This window comes from Trichechus manatus, unplaced genomic scaffold (assembly GCF_000243295.1).
Source record: "Trichechus manatus latirostris isolate Lorelei unplaced genomic scaffold, TriManLat1.0 scaffold00005, whole genome shotgun sequence".
NCBI lineage: Eukaryota > Metazoa > Chordata > Mammalia > Sirenia > Trichechidae > Trichechus > Trichechus manatus.
In genome coordinates, this window is record NW_004443941.1 from 26,700,818 (window position 1) to 26,719,857 (window position 19,040).

At 35.2% G+C, this 19,040-nt stretch overlaps 1 protein-coding gene across 5 annotated transcripts in view; it reads left to right on the forward strand.

Annotated features, from left to right (window-relative positions):
* Positions 1–19,040, forward strand: part of PRKD3 (protein kinase D3) — a 107,277-nt gene that overhangs the window by 60,949 nt on the left and 27,288 nt on the right. For all 5 annotated transcript variants that reach the window (XM_004369554.2, XM_023735930.1, XM_023735932.1 and 2 more), the window contains 6 exons: positions 3,889–4,081; positions 7,289–7,366; positions 10,272–10,455; positions 12,959–13,082; positions 16,341–16,418; positions 17,490–17,766. In XM_004369554.2, coding sequence (XP_004369611.1) covers positions 3,889–4,081; positions 7,289–7,366; positions 10,272–10,455; positions 12,959–13,082; positions 16,341–16,418; positions 17,490–17,766 — 934 coding nt within the window. The remainder of the gene's footprint in view (positions 1–3,888; positions 4,082–7,288; positions 7,367–10,271; positions 10,456–12,958; positions 13,083–16,340; positions 16,419–17,489; positions 17,767–19,040) is intronic.

Consider the following 19,040-nt stretch of genomic DNA (forward strand, 5'->3'; position numbering starts at 1 on the left):
TTTTTTTTTTTTTTTTAGTACTGTCATTTTCTTTGTTCCTCTTACTCTTCTGTGCTGAATTCCTTTTGTTGGTGGATTTTTTTTTCATTGCTTTTCATCATAGATTTTATGATTACTGAGACTTTGTTTTTCTTCTTTATTTTGATGAGCAAGTTTGTTAACTTTCTTTGTGGTTAGCTTGAAATTTACCCCTATCTTCCTAAGCTTAGACTAGTCTTTTATTACTTGATAATACCTTGACTTCCTCTACACTTGAAAGTTCTATACCTACACCATTTATTTCCTCTTTTATTGTTCTGACGTTGTCATCATTTACAGGTTGACCTCTGTGGTTCCCTGTTTTAAATTTTTTAGTTTTGTTTTATCCTTAAGAGTTTATTATCTAGGTTGGTATCTGGCTAATGCTATCGTATATGCTAGGTTCAGGTTGTTGTCTGATGTTGTTCTCTAACCGAAGGACTCCCTTTAATAATTCTTGTAAGTTTGGTTTGGTTTTTGTATATTCCCTTAATTTCTGTTTATCTGGAAATGTCCTAATTTCACCATCATATATGAGCGAGAGTTTCGCAGGATATGTTATTCTTGGTTGGCAGTTTTTTTTTTCTTTCAAGATTTTATGTATGTCATGCCATTGCCTTCTTACCTACATGCTTTCTGCCAGGTAATCAGAGCTTAGTCTTATTGTTTCCCCTTTATATGTGTCTTTTCATTTTTCCTGAGTTGTTTTCAGGATTCTTTCTTTGTCTTTGGTTTTAGTGAGTGTGATTATGATATGTCTTGGTGTTTTTATTTTGGGTTCTATCCTGCGTGGGGTTCATTGAGGTGTTTGGATGATTGGCTTTTCATCTTTCATGATATTAGGAAAGTTTTCCCTCAGCAAGTCTTCAGTGATCCTTTCTGTGTTTTCCGTTTTCTCCCCCTGTTCTGGAACTCCAGTCACACGCAGATCTTTGCTTTTGATTGTATACCACATCATTCTCAGGATTTCTTCATTTTTCTTCATTCTTTTCTCTGATTTTTCCTCAAAGTAGTATCCAAGGATTTGTCTTCAGTTTCACTGATCTTGTTTTCCATTGTTTTAAATTTGCTTCTGAAACCTTCTATTGCACTGTCCATTTCTAAAATCTTATTGTTTATCTTTTGGGTTTCTAATTGCTGTTTTTGTATGATTTCTAGTTTTTTATTTATTTTGATATTTTGTTCCTGTATTATTTTCCTGAATTTTTCCATTGTTTTGTCTGTCTTTTGCATGATTTTGTCTATTTTTCCATATTTTTGTCTGCATTTTCCTTCATCTGTTGGAGCCCCCTGAATGTTAGAGTTTTGAGTTCCCTGTCAGGTAATTCCATTACCTTTTCTTCTAGCAGAAGATCATCTGGTGTTTTATTTTAGTCACTTTATGGAGCCATCCTCTTCTGTCTTAATTTATATGTCTTGGTGTTGTCTGCTGTCTCCAGGACATTCAGGAATTATTTTCTTCGCTTATTGATTATAGATTTGATTGTTTTGTCCTGTTTTTTGTTTTATTTTGTTATGTGTGGACATGCAAGCTGGGTGTGTTTTGTTGCTTACTGGCCTGTGGACATGATACTTCTCACCACCTTATCCAGGTTGGCAGGGCCAGTCACTTAGCTACGGTGCAGCCTGGTGGATCCAGCACGGTTGGAGGATTGAGAATGGGTAGTTTGTGACACAAACTGGATGCAATGGGGCAGGGCTGGGGGGCAGTTCAGAGAGGGGTCCAGGGGACCGCGTCACTACTGCTCGGGGGTGTAGCACTCAGTGCACAGTGCAGATAGGCAGGAGGGAAAGGAGAGGATACAATGTGCAGAGCTAAGTGAGTGAGTGAAAGAAGAGAAAGAGGAGAGAGAAATAAAAGCAAAAAAGTAAAAGAAAAAAATAAGTAAAAATAAAAAAGTAAATGAAATGGCGGTGTAGTAGGATTTGGCTGGTGGGGATGGGACAGATCCGGCAAGGCTATGCGCTGGTGGCTCTTAAGCCCAGCAGTATGGTTCGTCCTGTCGAGAAAGGGTGTGGGTGGCGCACGGGTCTAGGTGGATGGGACAAAAGAAAGGAAAGAGGGGGAAGAGAGAGAAGAAACCAGCAATCAAACGAATAAAAGGAAATAATAATAAAAACAACAAGAACAAAAAAATATATATGGCGCTGAAGGGGCCAGCCAGTGGGGTGGGGCAGACCCTGGCAGCAGTGAGCTGGTCTTTCTCCGGCCAAGCAACCATGGCCCGTTGGAAAGGGGCGAAGGCTGCTTAGAGGGATAAAGGGTGGGGGGAAGGAAAATGTGTATCCTTGGTTACTGGGTGCTCTGTCTCCTGCTGGGAGCTCCGTGGAGTTGCCTTTCCTTAATCCCTGTGTGCGTTCTTTGGTGGCTGTAGTCCAGTATGGCAAATCCAGCCACGATAGCTGGCAAGAGACCTCCACTCCGTAGCTCTCCTCATGCTCTGTCCTCTGTCAGTTTCTTATTCCATTTGGTGCTTGATTGAGTTCTTTATTCCTTCATTTGGTGCATAGGGTTCCAGGATTGACATTTGTATCTGTTTTACTTAGTTTTTTAGGTCTTTGCTGCAGAGGGATGGCATGATGCTTCTGTGTATAGCGCCATGTTGACTTCTCTTCCTTTTTGTACTTTTCTTGAATTAAACTGCATCATAATTAGTTTTAGAAAATTCCTGGCTATACTTTAGTAAGAAACTATTGATCTGTGGCTGTATTTGTGTTCTTTATGTAGTATTCTCCTTCATTCATTTATATTGCTTTTCTTTTCCTTCACTTCCTCTTGCCCCCACCCCCACCCCCCGCTTTCCCTTCTCCCGTATACTTCTTTGTTTCTTGGTTGCTTCTTTTGCTTCCATTGGTTGAACATATCGATGTAGAATGACTCAGCTTCTTACTAGTTATAGAAGGCATCTAAAAGATCTCAAGACCTCAGTTCTGGCAGTGAAGATGCAAGCAGCTACAACAAAATACATCTAGGTAGTAGTTAGGTATTTAGATTTTGTGCTTGAGCACATGGACTATTTTGTATTCATTTTGTATCTCTGATACATAGTATAATTCTAAGCATATAATAATTAATCAGTGAATGCTTGCTGAATGAGTGGAATGAGCCACATTACAGTGACCTATAATTTAATTTAATTATTCCCTTTGTATAGAAAGGGCCATAGTTAGAAAAATCCACTTATCCCTCAGGTTATAAAAAAAGTTTTTAATTGATGCTTGCTTTAGTTTTCCTTCTTACTCATGTGGGGGGAAAAAACCCAAACAACTGTAAAATACTTAAAACATCAAGTTACTCCTTAAAGCATAATTACTAGAGCTAAAGATTAGTTTACAATAACTACTATGCAAAATTAAGTTATATATCTGTCATTTTGATATCATTAATTTAAGTTTTTATGTATATATTTTAGTCTTTGTTAAATTTGAAAAACTAAGACTTCTCAAAATATTTTCAGACATCGTGTTTAGTAATACAACATGGACAACAATAATTTTTCTGGATTGTTTACTTTTCCTATGGTTAATTCCTTGGTCAGGTTTTTGAAAGGATTTGAACATCTGTTATGAATTAATTTTAAGATTTTTGCATTTTATTTTTTAAATGATGTATGTGTCTAGCAAACAACCGTTTGTCAGTGATTGTACGTGAGGATGAAAGTATCTTACTTTTTTTTTTTTTTAAGCATAAAAAATTCTGTACTTTTCTCATTTAAATGTTGGTGAGTTAAGCTTCCAAAGGAAACTGCTAAGATCCACATTTTTAGATTTTTGGCTATTGGATTCCAGATAAATGACTCTTGTGGTCAAGCCCTGCTTGCAATACTTCGTCTTTAATATTGACTTATACTTATGAAAATTATGTTTTAGTCACATGTTCACCAAGAACCAAGTAAGAGAATTCCTTCTTGGAGTGGTCGCCCAATCTGGATGGAAAAGATGGTAATGTGCAGAGTAAAAGTTCCACACACATTTGCTGTCCACTCTTATACCCGTCCCACAATATGTCAGTACTGCAAGCGGTTACTGAAAGGCCTCTTTCGTCAAGGAATGCAGTGTAAAGGTAGGACTGGGTATTTTCCTTAAGTAAAATTCATGTCTATTTTTGTTAGCAGATAGAAATTTAAAATATTTGTATTTCAGAAGCTTTAGCCAAATAAGTTGCTTTTATAGTTTTTAATGTACAAAAAAGGTGTGTGTTAATCTATATATGTATACGTATATATATGTATACATGTATATATACACACTAACAACTACTAATCATATCTAATGTATGTACTATGTGCCAAGCACTATGCTACAAAAAAAAAAAAAAAACTTTTAATCTTCACAGCAACTATATGAAAAATATACTTTTGCTAATAGTAATAGCAGTAGTTTTCCATTTTATAAGAGAGGAAACTAAGGCATAGAGAAATTAAGTAGCTTGCTCAGAATCACATAGTGATTTGAATTTATGAGACATGGCTGCTTAACTTGCATGTTCAGCACTTGCCAGTAAGGAACAGCTAGCAAGCAACTAAGCTAATATTAGGGCTTAAGTCTTTCTAATTCCGGAGCTAGACACTACCCACAATAGAAATAATGCTTTCTTCTTTTCATTATGCGTTCAGGTACACACATGTAAATATGCTATAAGGGTTTCGTTGCTGTTTTAATTACGTATCTAGGAGAGTTGTACAAAACCTGTCATTCTAGAGAATCATCACACTGCAATAGGTAGACTATAGTAGAAGCCACTGGAATTATAAAAGGGACCCAGCACACTAAGTACATTCCAGTACTAACCCAGCACCCTATCATAGTGTTCCAAAAATGTCTCTTAATAAAACATGATTTTTATAGAATAATCAAATAAATTTTTCCTTATAGTTATGTAATGTTTTTATGCTTTTTAAAGGTGATTTTATGTTTTTGTCTCATATCTTCTCAACAATGCTGTATAATAGAGCATTACTAGTCACTGAGCCAGAATAGGGTATAAATAGTCTAACTGTAATCTTATACCATTTTTTCATGTGATTAATTCATTGTAACTGTTCTTGGTACAGTACTGTTTGTATAGTAGAGTATTTGGGGAATTGAGTTATCAGATTTTCTAAATAGAACATCAGATAGACGGTTTTGCAATAGTGAATCCTTGTTTACAACCCAGAGTAGGATAATTAAATATAATACTTAAGTATATAAGAAGAGCTATCTTGACAGTATATGACAGCATATGAGAACAGTGAACAGGTGGTACAGTCTTTGTCAGGTATTTAACCATCAGGCATAATTGAATTTGAAATTGTGTTTCAGCAGCTTGCTTTTGGGTACGAGTTAATATATAAATTAGTACTTTACAATATCAACACAAAAGTTATTGGAAAGCAGCCACTAAAAAATGTTTTGGGAGAGAACATTAGTAACAGATGTACAAATTCTAGCCAACAGATAAATCTTTGTAAAGGTAGTAAATAGCACTGCTCTACTGAGCAGAAAAGAAACATTCTAAAACCATATGCAGAAAAGTACAGTATGCTGTAGAGGAAGTAAAATAAATATGTATATTAATGAATTTTGAAATAAAGCTAGTGAACTCTGCCACTGGGTATTAGTTTAACTACGTAAGGCTTTGGTGGAATAACATTTTGTGCTTATATTAGTTCAAAAAATAGTAGCTTATATTTCTTGTATAGGTAAGTTATTTCAGTTATTAATCCAAAATAATCATTTACTTCAGTAATTCCTATATTGTTATAACATAAATTGATACTTAAAAAGTAAAATAATCATCATTTTCATACACTTGTCAGCCTAAGAAATAAAAGAAATAACTAGATAACACAAAACAGTTATACTGGATCATTTGAAAAAATATACAATTCCAAGAACAGCTATTCATTCATTTATTCATTTATCTGTTTATTTTCTATTTTATTCTGTAAAAACTACGAGGTGACTTGAAAGTGTATGTAAGATACAAAAAAGCATAGCCAAATAAGTAAAAGCATGGGTAAGAAAATAAAGAACAGAAATGCTTGCCATTAGAACCTACAAACTTGCTGCAGGTGGACCACAAATTTGGCTATAAGTTTCCAAAGGGAAAAGAGAAACCTTGTAATTTTCACAATTTTCAAAGCTCATGAGGTAAAAAAAAATCAGCTATTTAAGAGATATGCAAGATATTAATATTATATATGAATTTTCCCTAGGGCCTCTCACTAAAAAGGACAGTATCCTGTAATGCCAATTTTTATAATAGACCAAATTACTAATTTCGTGATGCTTTTTCTTATGACCTTCAGCATGTACTACTGGCACTATACCCAAGAGTTCCTTGACTCACAAGTATTAAAAAAGCATTCTAAGTCAGGACTCAGTTATTTTTACCCACTTGTTGCTGGTAGATGCATTTCAAAGGTGATATTAGACTATAGTTACAACAGTGGGTCTCAATTTTAGTGTCACCTAAAGGGCTTATTAAAACAGATTTCTGTGCCTACTCCCAGAATTTCTGGTATAGTTCATCTGAGTTGGACCAAAAAGTTTGCATTTTCAATGAGTTCCCAAGTGATGCCAATGTTGCTGGTCTGGGGATCACACTTTAAGACCCACAGAGTTACACAGTAATGTTGAACAGATTGTACCTGACACTGATCTCCAAGGCTATCAACTCCAAGATTCTTACAGGCTGAAGAGAACCATTATGTAAAAATAGGAGACCTTGTGCTTGAGAAGCTCACACCTTCATCATAGGGTTGTATGTGAAAGCTCTTACTAGATTCCTAATAAATGTTTGTTGAATCACAATCTCTTTTCTGCATATGCATCAGGTCTTAATACTTAGAAATTGAAAGTAAGTACCTGAGATACGTTGAATAGAAATTTAATCATCCTAAGAAACTCTTAAGGGGTATATGAAAGATGAGTGCGAGGTAAGTAAGAGAAGGAAACATGGAGCAGCCACCTACTTTGTGGCATAGTATTGTACAAATGGTTCTGACCTGATTTTACAGATGAAGAAATGAAGAAGCTGAGACCTGGCCCGGGGGGTGGGGGGGCAGGTAGGTGACTTGTATAAGGTTAAACAACTATGAAAAGGTGACAACAGAATTTGAGACCAGACTTTTAGTCTAAGACCTGAGTTCTTAGTAGAGGAAGACTTTATTATTATTTTATTATCATCATTAACAATAATAAAAATAATACTCCAGTGATTTAAAGAAAGACTGTATCTGACATCGCCTAACTTTTTGGACAAATTAATATTTTTATTTTAAAGATTGCAAATTCAACTGCCATAAACGCTGTGCATCTAAAGTACCAAGAGACTGCCTTGGAGAGGTTACTTTCAATGGAGGTAAAATTCTTTTTCTTAATTTCTATAAAAGATCAGACAAGGTCACAGTTTATTTCCATAAGGTTATATTTGCATATTTTACTTTGTTTTTTAACTTCAGCCAAGTTTCCTTTCAGATTTAATAATCAAGCAAAATACAGAGATCAGTGATGATATACTTTTCAAAAATTCTATTGTGGGAAGATATATGTACACCAAAAAATTAATCATTTTAACCATCTTTAAGTACACAGTTTAGTAACATTAATTACATTCACCGTGTTGAGTGATGGTATACTTTTGTAAGTAATTATGCTTTCCCATCTTTCCTCTAGCCACCTACCACTTCGTAGTCTAGTATGTGCTAACATAGCTAGTGGTGCTGAATGTATTCTTTCATCTTTAGAGATGAAAGGACTTGTTTTAAAGCCCGGCTGTCATCCCTGTTCTTTTATGGTTTGACCATTTATTGAGTGCTTGTTATATGCCAGGTACTTTACTAAGGTCTTTACATATATTGACATTTAAACCTAAGAACAACTTTTGGAAGTACTATTGTTATTTCCACTCACAGGTCACTAAACTGAGGTGCAAAGACGTTAAATAACTTTTGCCCAGAAAATACAGCCAATAAGTGGTGGAGCTGGGATTTGAACCTATGTGGTCTGGCTCCTTAGTCCATAGTCATTAGAACACATGTACTGCCCCACCATCTCTTTTCTTCATCAAATAATCATTACCCAAACGTTTCCTCTTTTTGACCATTATTTTCTTTTCAAGATAATAATAAGCAAGATGGTTACCTTTTTTTGGAAGGGAAGAGTAATGACTAACTTTTCAGCTTAATTTTCCTTTTTAACAATTACACGACTGGTAAAAATTGAATGGAAGTAGTTAGTTCTATAGGCGGAAAAGTGTAAAGAATGAAACTACTCTAGAATTCAATGTTTTCCCTTATGGCATGTTTTCTGTTTGATACCATTGATAGAGAGTGTGATTGGATTTTCCTTTTCAGTTAATCTGGATTTGCGCAGTTTTTTAATACAACTAAAGTCTTCTCTAGATTATAGTTCATGTAATTGTATTTTTGTACTACCTTTCATACAGTGGAGATGAACTAACAACTTATATTTATTTTAATGTACATTTCTCTGATTATTAGTGAGTTTGCATTTTTCCAATGTCTACTGGTTATTTAGGGTTGTTCCCCCCCCCCTTTTAAATTGCTTCTTTAAATGCTTTATCTAATTTTTTTTATTTGTTTTTTTGATTTGCAGGAGTTAATGATAAGTCTGCATACTTATCCATTGTCAGTTAAATGTGTTATAAATATCTTCCTCAATCAATAGCTTATCTTTTTTTTTTTTTTTTTTGGTGACAGTTTTATTGAGATATAATTTATAGTTCACCCATTTAGTATATCCACAAAGCTGTGCAGCCCCCACCACTATGTAATTTTAGAATATTTTCAACACCCCAAAAAAGAAGCTCCAAACTCATGAGCAGTCACTCTGCATTTCCCACTCTCTCCCAGCCCTTGGCAACCACTGATCTACCTTCTGTCTCTATAGATTTGACTTTTCTAAACATTTCATATAAATAATAATATATAATATGTGGGCTTTTGTGACTGGTTTCTTAGCATAATGTTTTCAAGGTTCATTCATGTTGTAGCATATATAAATACTTCATTCTTTTATATCAACAAACAGTATTCTTCTGAATGGATATACTGTGTTTTATTTATCCATTCATCAGTTGATGGTTTCTGCTTTTAGGCTATTGTGAAAAATACTGCTATGAATTTTTGTGTACAAGTTTTTGTATAGACATATATTTTCATTTTTCTTGAATAAATACCTAGGAGTGAAATTACTGGGTCATATGGTAAATCTGTGTTTAATATTTTGAGGAACTGCCAACCTGTTTTCCAAAGCAGATACCGCATTTTACATTTCCACAAGTAATCTATAAGGGTTTCAGTTTCTCCATATCCTCACCAACACTTGTTATTGTCTGCCTTTTTTTTATTATAGCCATCCTAGTGGGTGTGAAGTGGTATATCATCGTGGTTTTGATTGGCATTTCTATGATGGCCAACAATGTTGAGCATAGTTTCATGTTCTTATTAGACATTTGTACATCTTCTTTGGAGAAATATCTATTCAGATCCTTTGCCCAATTTAAATTGGGTTATTTATCCTTTTATTATTGAGTTGTAAGGGTTTTTTTTAAAATATTCTGACTGTGCTAAGTCCCTTATCTGATAGATGATTTGCAAATATTTTCTCCCATTCTGTGGGCTGTCTTTTTACTTTCTTCAAGGTATCATTTTCAGCACAAAAATATTTAATTGTGATAAAGTCCAATTCATTTATTTTTCTCTTATCACATGCTTTTGGTATTGTGTCTAAGAAGACTTTGCCTAACTCAGAGTGAAAAGATTTGCTCCTGTATTTTCTTCTAGGGGCTTTATACTTTTAACTCTTAAATGTACGTCTTTGATCCATTTTTGAGTTAATTTTCCTTGGACCCAAGGAAGGGGTCCAATTTCATTCTTTTACATATGGATATCCAGTTGTCACAGCACCATTTGTTGAGAAAACTATTTTTTCCACATTGAATTTTCTTGACACCCTTGTTGAAAATCACTTGGCCATAAATATAAAAGTGGTGGCTTATCTTTTAACTTTGCCTATAATATCTTTTGTCCCCACAGAAATTTAAAATGCTAATATAATCAAATTAATTTTCTGCCTTATGATTTGTAGATTGTATATTTTTTTAATAAATACTTTCTTACCCTGAATCATAAAGATATTTTCTTTTAAGAATTTTAAAACTTTTGCTTTTAATAGACTGCTTCTGTTTAGATATAGTGATATTGCATTCATATAAAACTGAAATTCATTTCAAACTTTGCCAGAACCTTCCAGTCTGGGAACAGATACAGATATACCAATGGACATTGACAGTAGTGACATAAACAGTGACAGTAGTCGGGGCTTGGATGACATAGAGGAGCCATCTCCTCCAGAAGATAAAATGTTCTTCCTGGATCCATCTGATCTTGATGTAGAAAGAGATGAAGAAGCTGTTAAAACAATCAGGTAACGCATGCGTACATATTATAAGCTACTTCCAAATGTAAGGTCTGTCCAGGAGTTCTATTAAGAAAGAAAAGGCCTGTCTCTACAAGTAGAACCTTAAATCTAATTTAAAGTCTAATTCTTTTATATGCATGGCAATATTTCTGAAATAATATTGCTCTTGCCATCCACTCAAGATGTGAAGATATGAGAACCCTTTTTAAAAAAATGCTTTGTTTAACTGTAGTTCAGATATGCTACCTAGTTGTGGAGCAGCCACCACAAGGTGCCAGTATGGAACCATTGGTTAATTAACCCTTTCAAAACCCTATTACTTTCTCTTTAAAAATATTTTTTAATATGTGTTTTCAGTAATGGAAGGCATGCTGAATCAAGGAGCCTTTCTGACTGTATGATATGAAATACGAATTTTCATACATATTTTGTGGGGAACTTATATCCCAAAGAATGCATGAAAATATGGCCTCCTTATGTGTGGGACAACATTGTCCAGAGGATAATTGGAGGCACCATTTGGTTACATTGGTCACCTCTGGTTTCCCAGATAGGGCACACACACACAAAAAACCAGACCCACCAGGGCTTCTTCACTATCATACATGAAGCCATAAATATCCTTACAAGGCTAATCTAGCTGTACAGAAGGCAAAAGAGACAAAAGTTTGACCCAATCTTACTTCCTGAATGTGCTGCTTCATACATAAGCCTTCTGTCTTAGCGAATTTTTGCCAGAGAATGTCTCTTTCATTTTTCACTGTTACACAAGCCCTTACTGGAGGGTAGTAAATACTTTTAGTGGGAAAAGTAGCCTCTTAAGAAACCTGAGAGCCCAAAAATGTTTGTGGGGAGCTCCTTTCCCAATAGGCATGAAAGGGCAATGAGTTTCTTCATACTGGCAGATTATCTGATAGTAGAAACAACAGTAAGAATACATGCCCAAGAATGTTATACTGAAGATGGTGGTGATGAATTTGGGGGCAGTTTTCATATTGCCACAATTAATCTAAATATTACCACTGTGTAAAAATGCTATTGGACTATAAAACTACCTTAAATATCCCCCTCGTGGCACAATGGATAAATGCTCAGCTGCTAACCAAAAGGTTGATGTTTCAAACCCACCAGCTGCTCCATGGTAGAAAAGAACTGGCGATCTGCTCCCGTAAAGATTATAGCCTAGGAACCGTATGGGGCACTTCTACTGTGTCATATAGGGTCTTTATGAGTTGGAATCCACTCGATGACACACATGGATAACGTTGTTAGGTGCTGTCAAGTTGATTTTCAACTCATAGTGACCCCATGTAACACAGTAAAACTGCCTCCATAAGATTTTCTAGGCTTGTGAGTCAGAATCAGCTCGACAGCAGTGGGTTTGGTTTTTTGATTTTTGGTCATCTTTACAAGAGAAGATCACCAGGTCTTTTTCCTGCGGAGTCACTGGGTAGGTTCGAACTGCTAGCCTTTCGGTTAGCAGCTGAGTGCTTAACTGTTGCACCACCAGGGCTCCTTAAGTATCCCCATATGTTGATAGAACTCTGATTCTTTGTATATACACCCTCAGGATGTACTCTTTTGTGGTAAAAATGTCATCATTTTAGCAGTTTTTGTTTTTCATTGGCAGCAAAAAGTTATTTAGAAAAAGTGAGCCATTCATCAATCTCACATGGCTGAGCTACTTCCTTCCAGTGTAGTCATTTACTCAGTTAGGCTTATCATTAAGTTATATCTGTCATTATTGTTATTAACCAAAAGTTAATGTTTTACCCAATTTGGAGACTATTAGACAACTTAGCTATGTTCTTAATAGTGAATAAATAGTTTTAAGAGAAAGTATTTTCTGTTTGAAAATTCTTTTTATGTTTGAGGTACAAATTGAAAAACAATGTATTTTTACCTCTCCCTGCCCCCCAAAATTGCTCGTTTTCTCCAGCCATTGTTATATGTTCCAGTATTACCTGATTTGATTCATTACATTGCTATTCTTATTTTCTTAATATCTGTAAATCATTTTCCATTAAATATCTTCTACTAGAAGTACTTTTTGCTGAAAACATGAGCGAGTGAGTTTGATGTTTGAGCGACGCAGATTTGAGTATAGGTATACCTGCCTTTTGCCTTGTCATGAATTTACTAATTTATTATCCTGTCTAGGGCAGGAAGACTCCTCAACAGCAATCCCAAACGAGACCCTCTCCCAGGCCCTGCATCTTCCAGTTGGAGGGAATTCTTTGTGCTCTGTTGTTCATCTTATATTTCTTAATTTTTTGCGTCCTTCTGGAAATTCATGACAAATAATGAGAAATTATATTATTCTTTTATAAAACAACTGTATATCTTCATATGGGGATTAATTTATTTTCTTCTCGTTAAGCCATTGTCTTTCTAATGTATTTTGAAAAAATTTAGCCCAGTTCTCTTTTAAAAAAGCTTGGTGAGCCTAGTATTTATTTTTTTAAAATGATATTATAAATCTGTACCATAAATTTTAAATTTTTTTTAGTCCATCAACAAGCAATAATATTCCGCTAATGAGGGTTGTACAGTCCATCAAGCACACGAAGAGGAAGAGCAGCACAATGGTGAAGGAAGGATGGATGGTGCATTACACCAGCAGGGATAACCTGGTCAGTAATCAGATTTGTTTAAGTATGTTAGTATAACTGTTATAGGTTTTATTTTATTCATTTTTTAAGTCAAAATAAGAATAAGCTATCTATAAAGAAAATGAATACTTAATAGTTTTAAGAGAAATTCATTTTACATTAAAGCACTATGTAAAAGTAGAGAACTTTGAAAAGGTAGAATATTTAATGTATTTTCTTAATAACCTGCTAGAGCAGGAGAGATTCAGAAAGGATCAGGCTAGTGCCTGGGGTCTTAAAAGCTTGCAAGCGGCCATCCAAGGCACAACAATTCACCTGGAGCAAAAGAGGAAGAAGAAGAGTCAGGAATAGGAGGAAGAAATGGAATGTGTAGCTAATTGCCTCCATAAACAACTGCCTCCTTTGCCATGAGACCAGAAGAACTGGATGTGCTGGCTACCGTTATTCAACGTTTTGATCAAAGATGCTGTAGAAGAAGAATCCTTATCAAAAGAAGGAAAATGCAGAACAGAATTTAAAATTCTTTTGGAATCCAGACATTCTGGAGCCATGGAGGCTGGATGAACTCCCAAAACTCTTGCTCTGAGATAATTTTTAAACCTTAAACCAAAAAAATCCCCTGGAGTCTTCTTAAACAGTAGTTTAGCTTATTTAGTGAAAAATGTCTGCCTTGAGCATTATGCTCTTTTAAGAGCTGTCTATATGGGATCAAACTGACAACAACAACTCAAAAGATTTAATAGGAAACTTAGGGGATGGTGAGTTTATGTTAATGGGGGAGGAACAATTGGGAAAAGGAGGGTGAGAATGGTTGCACAACTTGAAGAATGTAATCAGTGTCACTGAATTGTACATGTAGAAATTGTGGAATTGGTGTATGTTCTGCTGTGTATATTCTCAGCAACAACAAAAATATGAACTATTTTTTTAAAATTAACTAAACGTAGAACGATAAATGAAAGAAACTATAGAAACAAAGATGATGTATCATTTGAAATAAATTATAAATTCTAAGAAAGCTAATAGAATACCTGATAAATTATGTAAAATGACTGATGACCAGAGTAAAAAGCATAATGAATTTTTAAAAATAAAATTTTAAAAAAGGATTTGGCATTGTGCCACAATAAAGAGTAATGATTAGAAATATAATTAGCTACAAAAAAAGATAGAAGGAATTAGAAATTCATCTGTAAAGTCATCTTAGGCTGTGTTACCAAAGGTAGGAAACATGTATACGTAGACTTTTATTTAGTGTAATATACAGGTTATTTTTTAGTGCTATGTAAGACGAGGAATGGTGAAATTACGGTGGAATGGTGGTAGATTTTAAGAGTCTGCATAGTGTCATAGTTAATAACATAGACTTTGGAGCCAGGCTGCCTGAGTTTAAATTCTGACATAATAGACTTACTTCATAGATCCTAAGTGAGTTAATGTATGAAGAGAACTTGGAACAGTGTCTGGCATACAGTAAGCACTCAGTCAATGTTATCTGTTGTTATTGTTTAAATCTTACTGAATGGATTACTGAAAAAGACTTTCTATTAAACCTTTAAGAATAAAATGAAGCACCCAATACTTTTAGCTGCCTTAAATAAAGTTTTATTTGACGACCACAGGAAAGACCGCAGTTGTTGTATGCTTTTTCTTTTATTTATAGCTTATATTCTTCCAAAAGGAAGTTGAAGTGTCCTACATACGTATGGGAATGTAATGGTATATCAAAGGGATAATATGAAATAGGTGGAGATAATTCAATAAATGATATTGGAAAATCCATGTAGCCATTTTGAAAAAAAAATTATTTTGCATACATGCCTCACATTTTACACATAATAAATCTAAATGAATCAAAGATTTAAATGTAAACAAACTAAACCAGTAGAAGAAACTATGGAAAATTATAAACTCAAAGAAGCAGTAAAAGATGGAACCTTGTTAAAAACTGTCTACATGGCAGAAACCAAAAGGCAAAGTCAAGTGACAAACTGGGAAAAGGGTTTCAACTCATATTTTACATAGGGGCTAATTTCCATAATATATAAAGAGTATTAACAAATTGGTAAGGACCACAACACAGTAGAAAAATGAGCAGCAAATATAAACAGAATTCCCAGAAAAAAATAAAAATAACTTTTAAACATAAGAGCTTAATCTCATTCATAATAAACAAAATACAATTTAAAATTTCACTGAGTGCCAGTTTTTATTTATCAGTGTAGCAAAGATCACAAAGTTTAATAACATACTACATTAGAGAAACCAAACTCATTGCCTTTGAGTCAGTTCCAACTCAGTGATGGAGTAGAACTGCCACATTGGGTTTCCAAGGAGTGGCTGGTGAATTCAAACTGCTGACCTTTTGCTTAGCAGCCAAGTCCTTAACTACAGTGCCACCAGGGCTCTAGAGAGAGTGTAAGTAAATAGGCACTCCCCTATGTTGCTGATGAGAATATAAATTGGGACAAATCTTGTGTAGGATAATTTGACACTATCAAAAAAAAAAAAAAATTACGTGTGCACATATCTGTTGACCCAGCAAGTCAATTTCTGAAAATTTAGCCTATAGATAAATTTGCCCAAATTTAAAAAAAGTACGTAAAAGTTATTTACTGCATCATTTGTAATAACCGAAGGTTGGAGTCAGCAACCTTTATGTCCATCAGTTTGTGACTAATAGAATAAATTATGGTACATCGATATGGTACATTTTATGGTTGTCATAATTGGTGGGGGTTAGTGCTACTGGCATCTAGTGGGTGGAAGCAAGACGTGCTACTAAATAACTTACAATGCACAAAACAACCCCCACAACAAAGAATTTTCTGGTCAAAAATGTCAAAAGTGCCAAGGTTAAGAAACCCTGATATACACAATGGAATATTATACAGCTGTAAAAAGAGATGAGGAAGCTTTTTGTGTTCTCATCTGAAGATCTCCAAATGAAAAGGCAAGGTACAGAACAGTATGCTACTATTTGTAGAAAAAGGGGTGGAAAATAATATATTTGTTTGCAGGTGCATGTGTAAAATTCTCTGAAAAGATTCTCCAAAACCTAATAACATTGCTTGCCAGGGGCTAAGGGTGGAAGGTGGGATATGAGTGACTGAGATGATATTTTTCACTATATATCCTTTTTATATTTTCAGGATTTTGAATCTCATAAATATATAACCTATTCAAAAATACAAATTTATAAAAATGAAAAGAAAATACAAGTACTTTGGGGGAATCATTATTTTTGAATCTCACAGAATCCTGGTCTTTGTTTTATAGAGAAAGAGGCATTACTGGAGACTTGACAGCAAATGTCTAACATTGTTTCAAAATGAATCTGGATCAAAGTATTATAAGGTAAGAACTTCATATTTAAAATATATATATATTAAAATATTGTATGTTTTTCAATTGTATCCAAATAATATTCATTGATTGTTATTTTTCAATATACCTATTATGACATGCTAATGTACTTATACAAGTCACTGTCAGCCCACCCTTCCTTTCCACCTTCCACAGCAGCCGTGCTACCAAAGGTTGGTTGGTGTTATTTGTTTTTGGCCGTGCTGTCAGGTTGCTGCTGTTTTCCCTCCAGATACTGTGATTTAGATTAGACTGTTTAGAAAGTTCCATGATCATTGCCTGTCCAGAAGAGACCAGTGTGGTATTTGGTGCTTCTCCTACCTTCCAGTTTACCTTAGGCCCTGATTCCTGATTGCTTATTTTGGCTGTTCATCTCCTTTGTACCATCTCCTTGATTGCCTTGCCCCATGGTTTGCCATGTCACAGGCCAGCAGACACCAAACGAGATTATAAGTGTAGCAGTTAGGTCAGTAAGAGAATGGATAGTAATGATTGGCTTTGAGCTGGGTTTTTTTTTTGGAGGGTTTTTTTGTTTTGTTTTTAGTTGTTTCTTGTCTTAGGAAGTGGACTAAACATAAATGATGGTTACACTTCACTTCAATGGACAGAACCAGAATGGAGTGCTCAGACAAACTCCACTGACCCAACATTTTTTTGCCTTTTCTTCTGTTACTCCTGCATTTCTTAGGGCTATAGCTTGCAGACAGCAGTCAATGGAGAAGTAGTTGTTGAGTAGATTTAATGATAATTGGAAAACAACAAGTGTTGGGTACAGTGGCAAATTGTCTTCCTAAGTCCTCTCCTTCCTTGCACCCTCATGATCTGCTCCAGGCCAGAATCACTGGCATAGTCACCACCCTCCCTGCTCTGTCTCTGGCATTGCTGGAAGTATAAATGATTCAAGGCAGATACTATTGTAACACTTGACTGGGTTCCATGTGCCACACACTTGAGGTACAATAATGACATTCATTAGAAATGCATATCTTCAGTTCTTTAGCGTGTCTGAAAATAAAAACAAGATGTATTCATATTTTCCAATGCTTAATTTTTTTATTTCAGGAAATCCCACTTTCAGAAATTCTCCGTGTATCTTCGCCACGTGATTTCACAAACATTTCACAAGGCAGCAACCCGCACTGTTTTGAGATCATCACTGACACTATGGTATACTTTGTGGGTGAGAACAACGGGGACAGCTCTCACAATCCAGTTCTTGCTGCCACTGGAGTTGGACTTGATGTAGCACAGAGCTGGGAAAAAGCAATTCGTCAAGCTCTCATGCCTGTCACCCCTCAAGCAAGTGTTTGCACTTCTCCAGGGCAAGGGAAAGATCACAGTAAGCAATAAGCTTGTTGATGACTTCTTTCCCTTTTGGATCTTAAGCATTTTGTGGGTGTGAGTGTGGTTGTATTTCTGTGCATATTTTTAATGCTTATTTTCAGGTTTGTCTTCATATACCAGTACCATGAGAATTCCTTTATAAAATTATGTTGGTTATTGTGTATACTTAAAATCCCCGGTTACGCCCCAGAGTCAGTCTCCTTACATTTAAATCATGGCTTTACCACTTACTAGCTGTTTGATCTAGGTAAGTGCTTTTCCTCTCTGTAGTGGTACCTGTTTCATAGGGTTGTCAATATTAAATGAAAGAGTGCCTATAAAGTGCTAAGAATAGTGCTTGGCATCCATGAAGTCTCACTGGATTAAATATACTAATAGTATTATATTTTGCTTCATAGTGAGATATAAACAACCTATAAAGAGTTAAGGATCACATTATACTCATGAAATCTGCTAAGGCAGAAGTGCTATATGTCTTAAATGAATTAAAACATTCAGAAATATTACAGAATTATTGAAACGCAAATTCCCCGCACCAACAAAATTTATCAAATAAAATCTAAATTTGGTAAAGGTTGGAGTAAACATTTAACAATCAGAAAGTCATAACACCACATTTCCTCCATTGGCAGTTTTTTATGAGTAAACATAATTCATTCATTAGACAAGTATATTTAAATTGAAATAAGTATCAGCCAGTTTCCAAATATAGTTTCATTTTAGCTATATATATTTTGTGCCAGTTATTCTTGGCACTGTGCTAGGCTGAGCTAGAATACAAAAGAAATACAGGAGTCTTAAAACTATTTAGGGAAATATGACATATATACATAAGTGTTAGCATAAACAGTACAATACAAAAACAAGTAGTGCAGTTCTTGGGGAATTCAGATATGGATAGGAAGAGCAAATAGAGATTTCATGATAGAAGAACCTGATCTGAACCTTGGAACTCAGGTAGGATGTGGATTGGCAGAGCTAAATGGTAGCAATAGGGGTGTACAAAACCAGTCCAGGGAGGCTGAGAACATCCACCTCTGACACCAGATGTGGTGGATAATCAGTCCCACTCCACACACCAGCTGTGTGCTATAGAAATCTCAGCTTCCCTCCCCAGTCAGTTCAGACCCCAGCTAGCAGTGCAGTCATTTCTGTCTCATCCCCATTCACCTGAGGCTAGGTCACCGGGTACTGGCCCCTTCTCTCTCTCTCGGCGCCTGATGCCGACAAAGCCTCAGGAGGCATGATGTAATCTATCATGGCCATGAG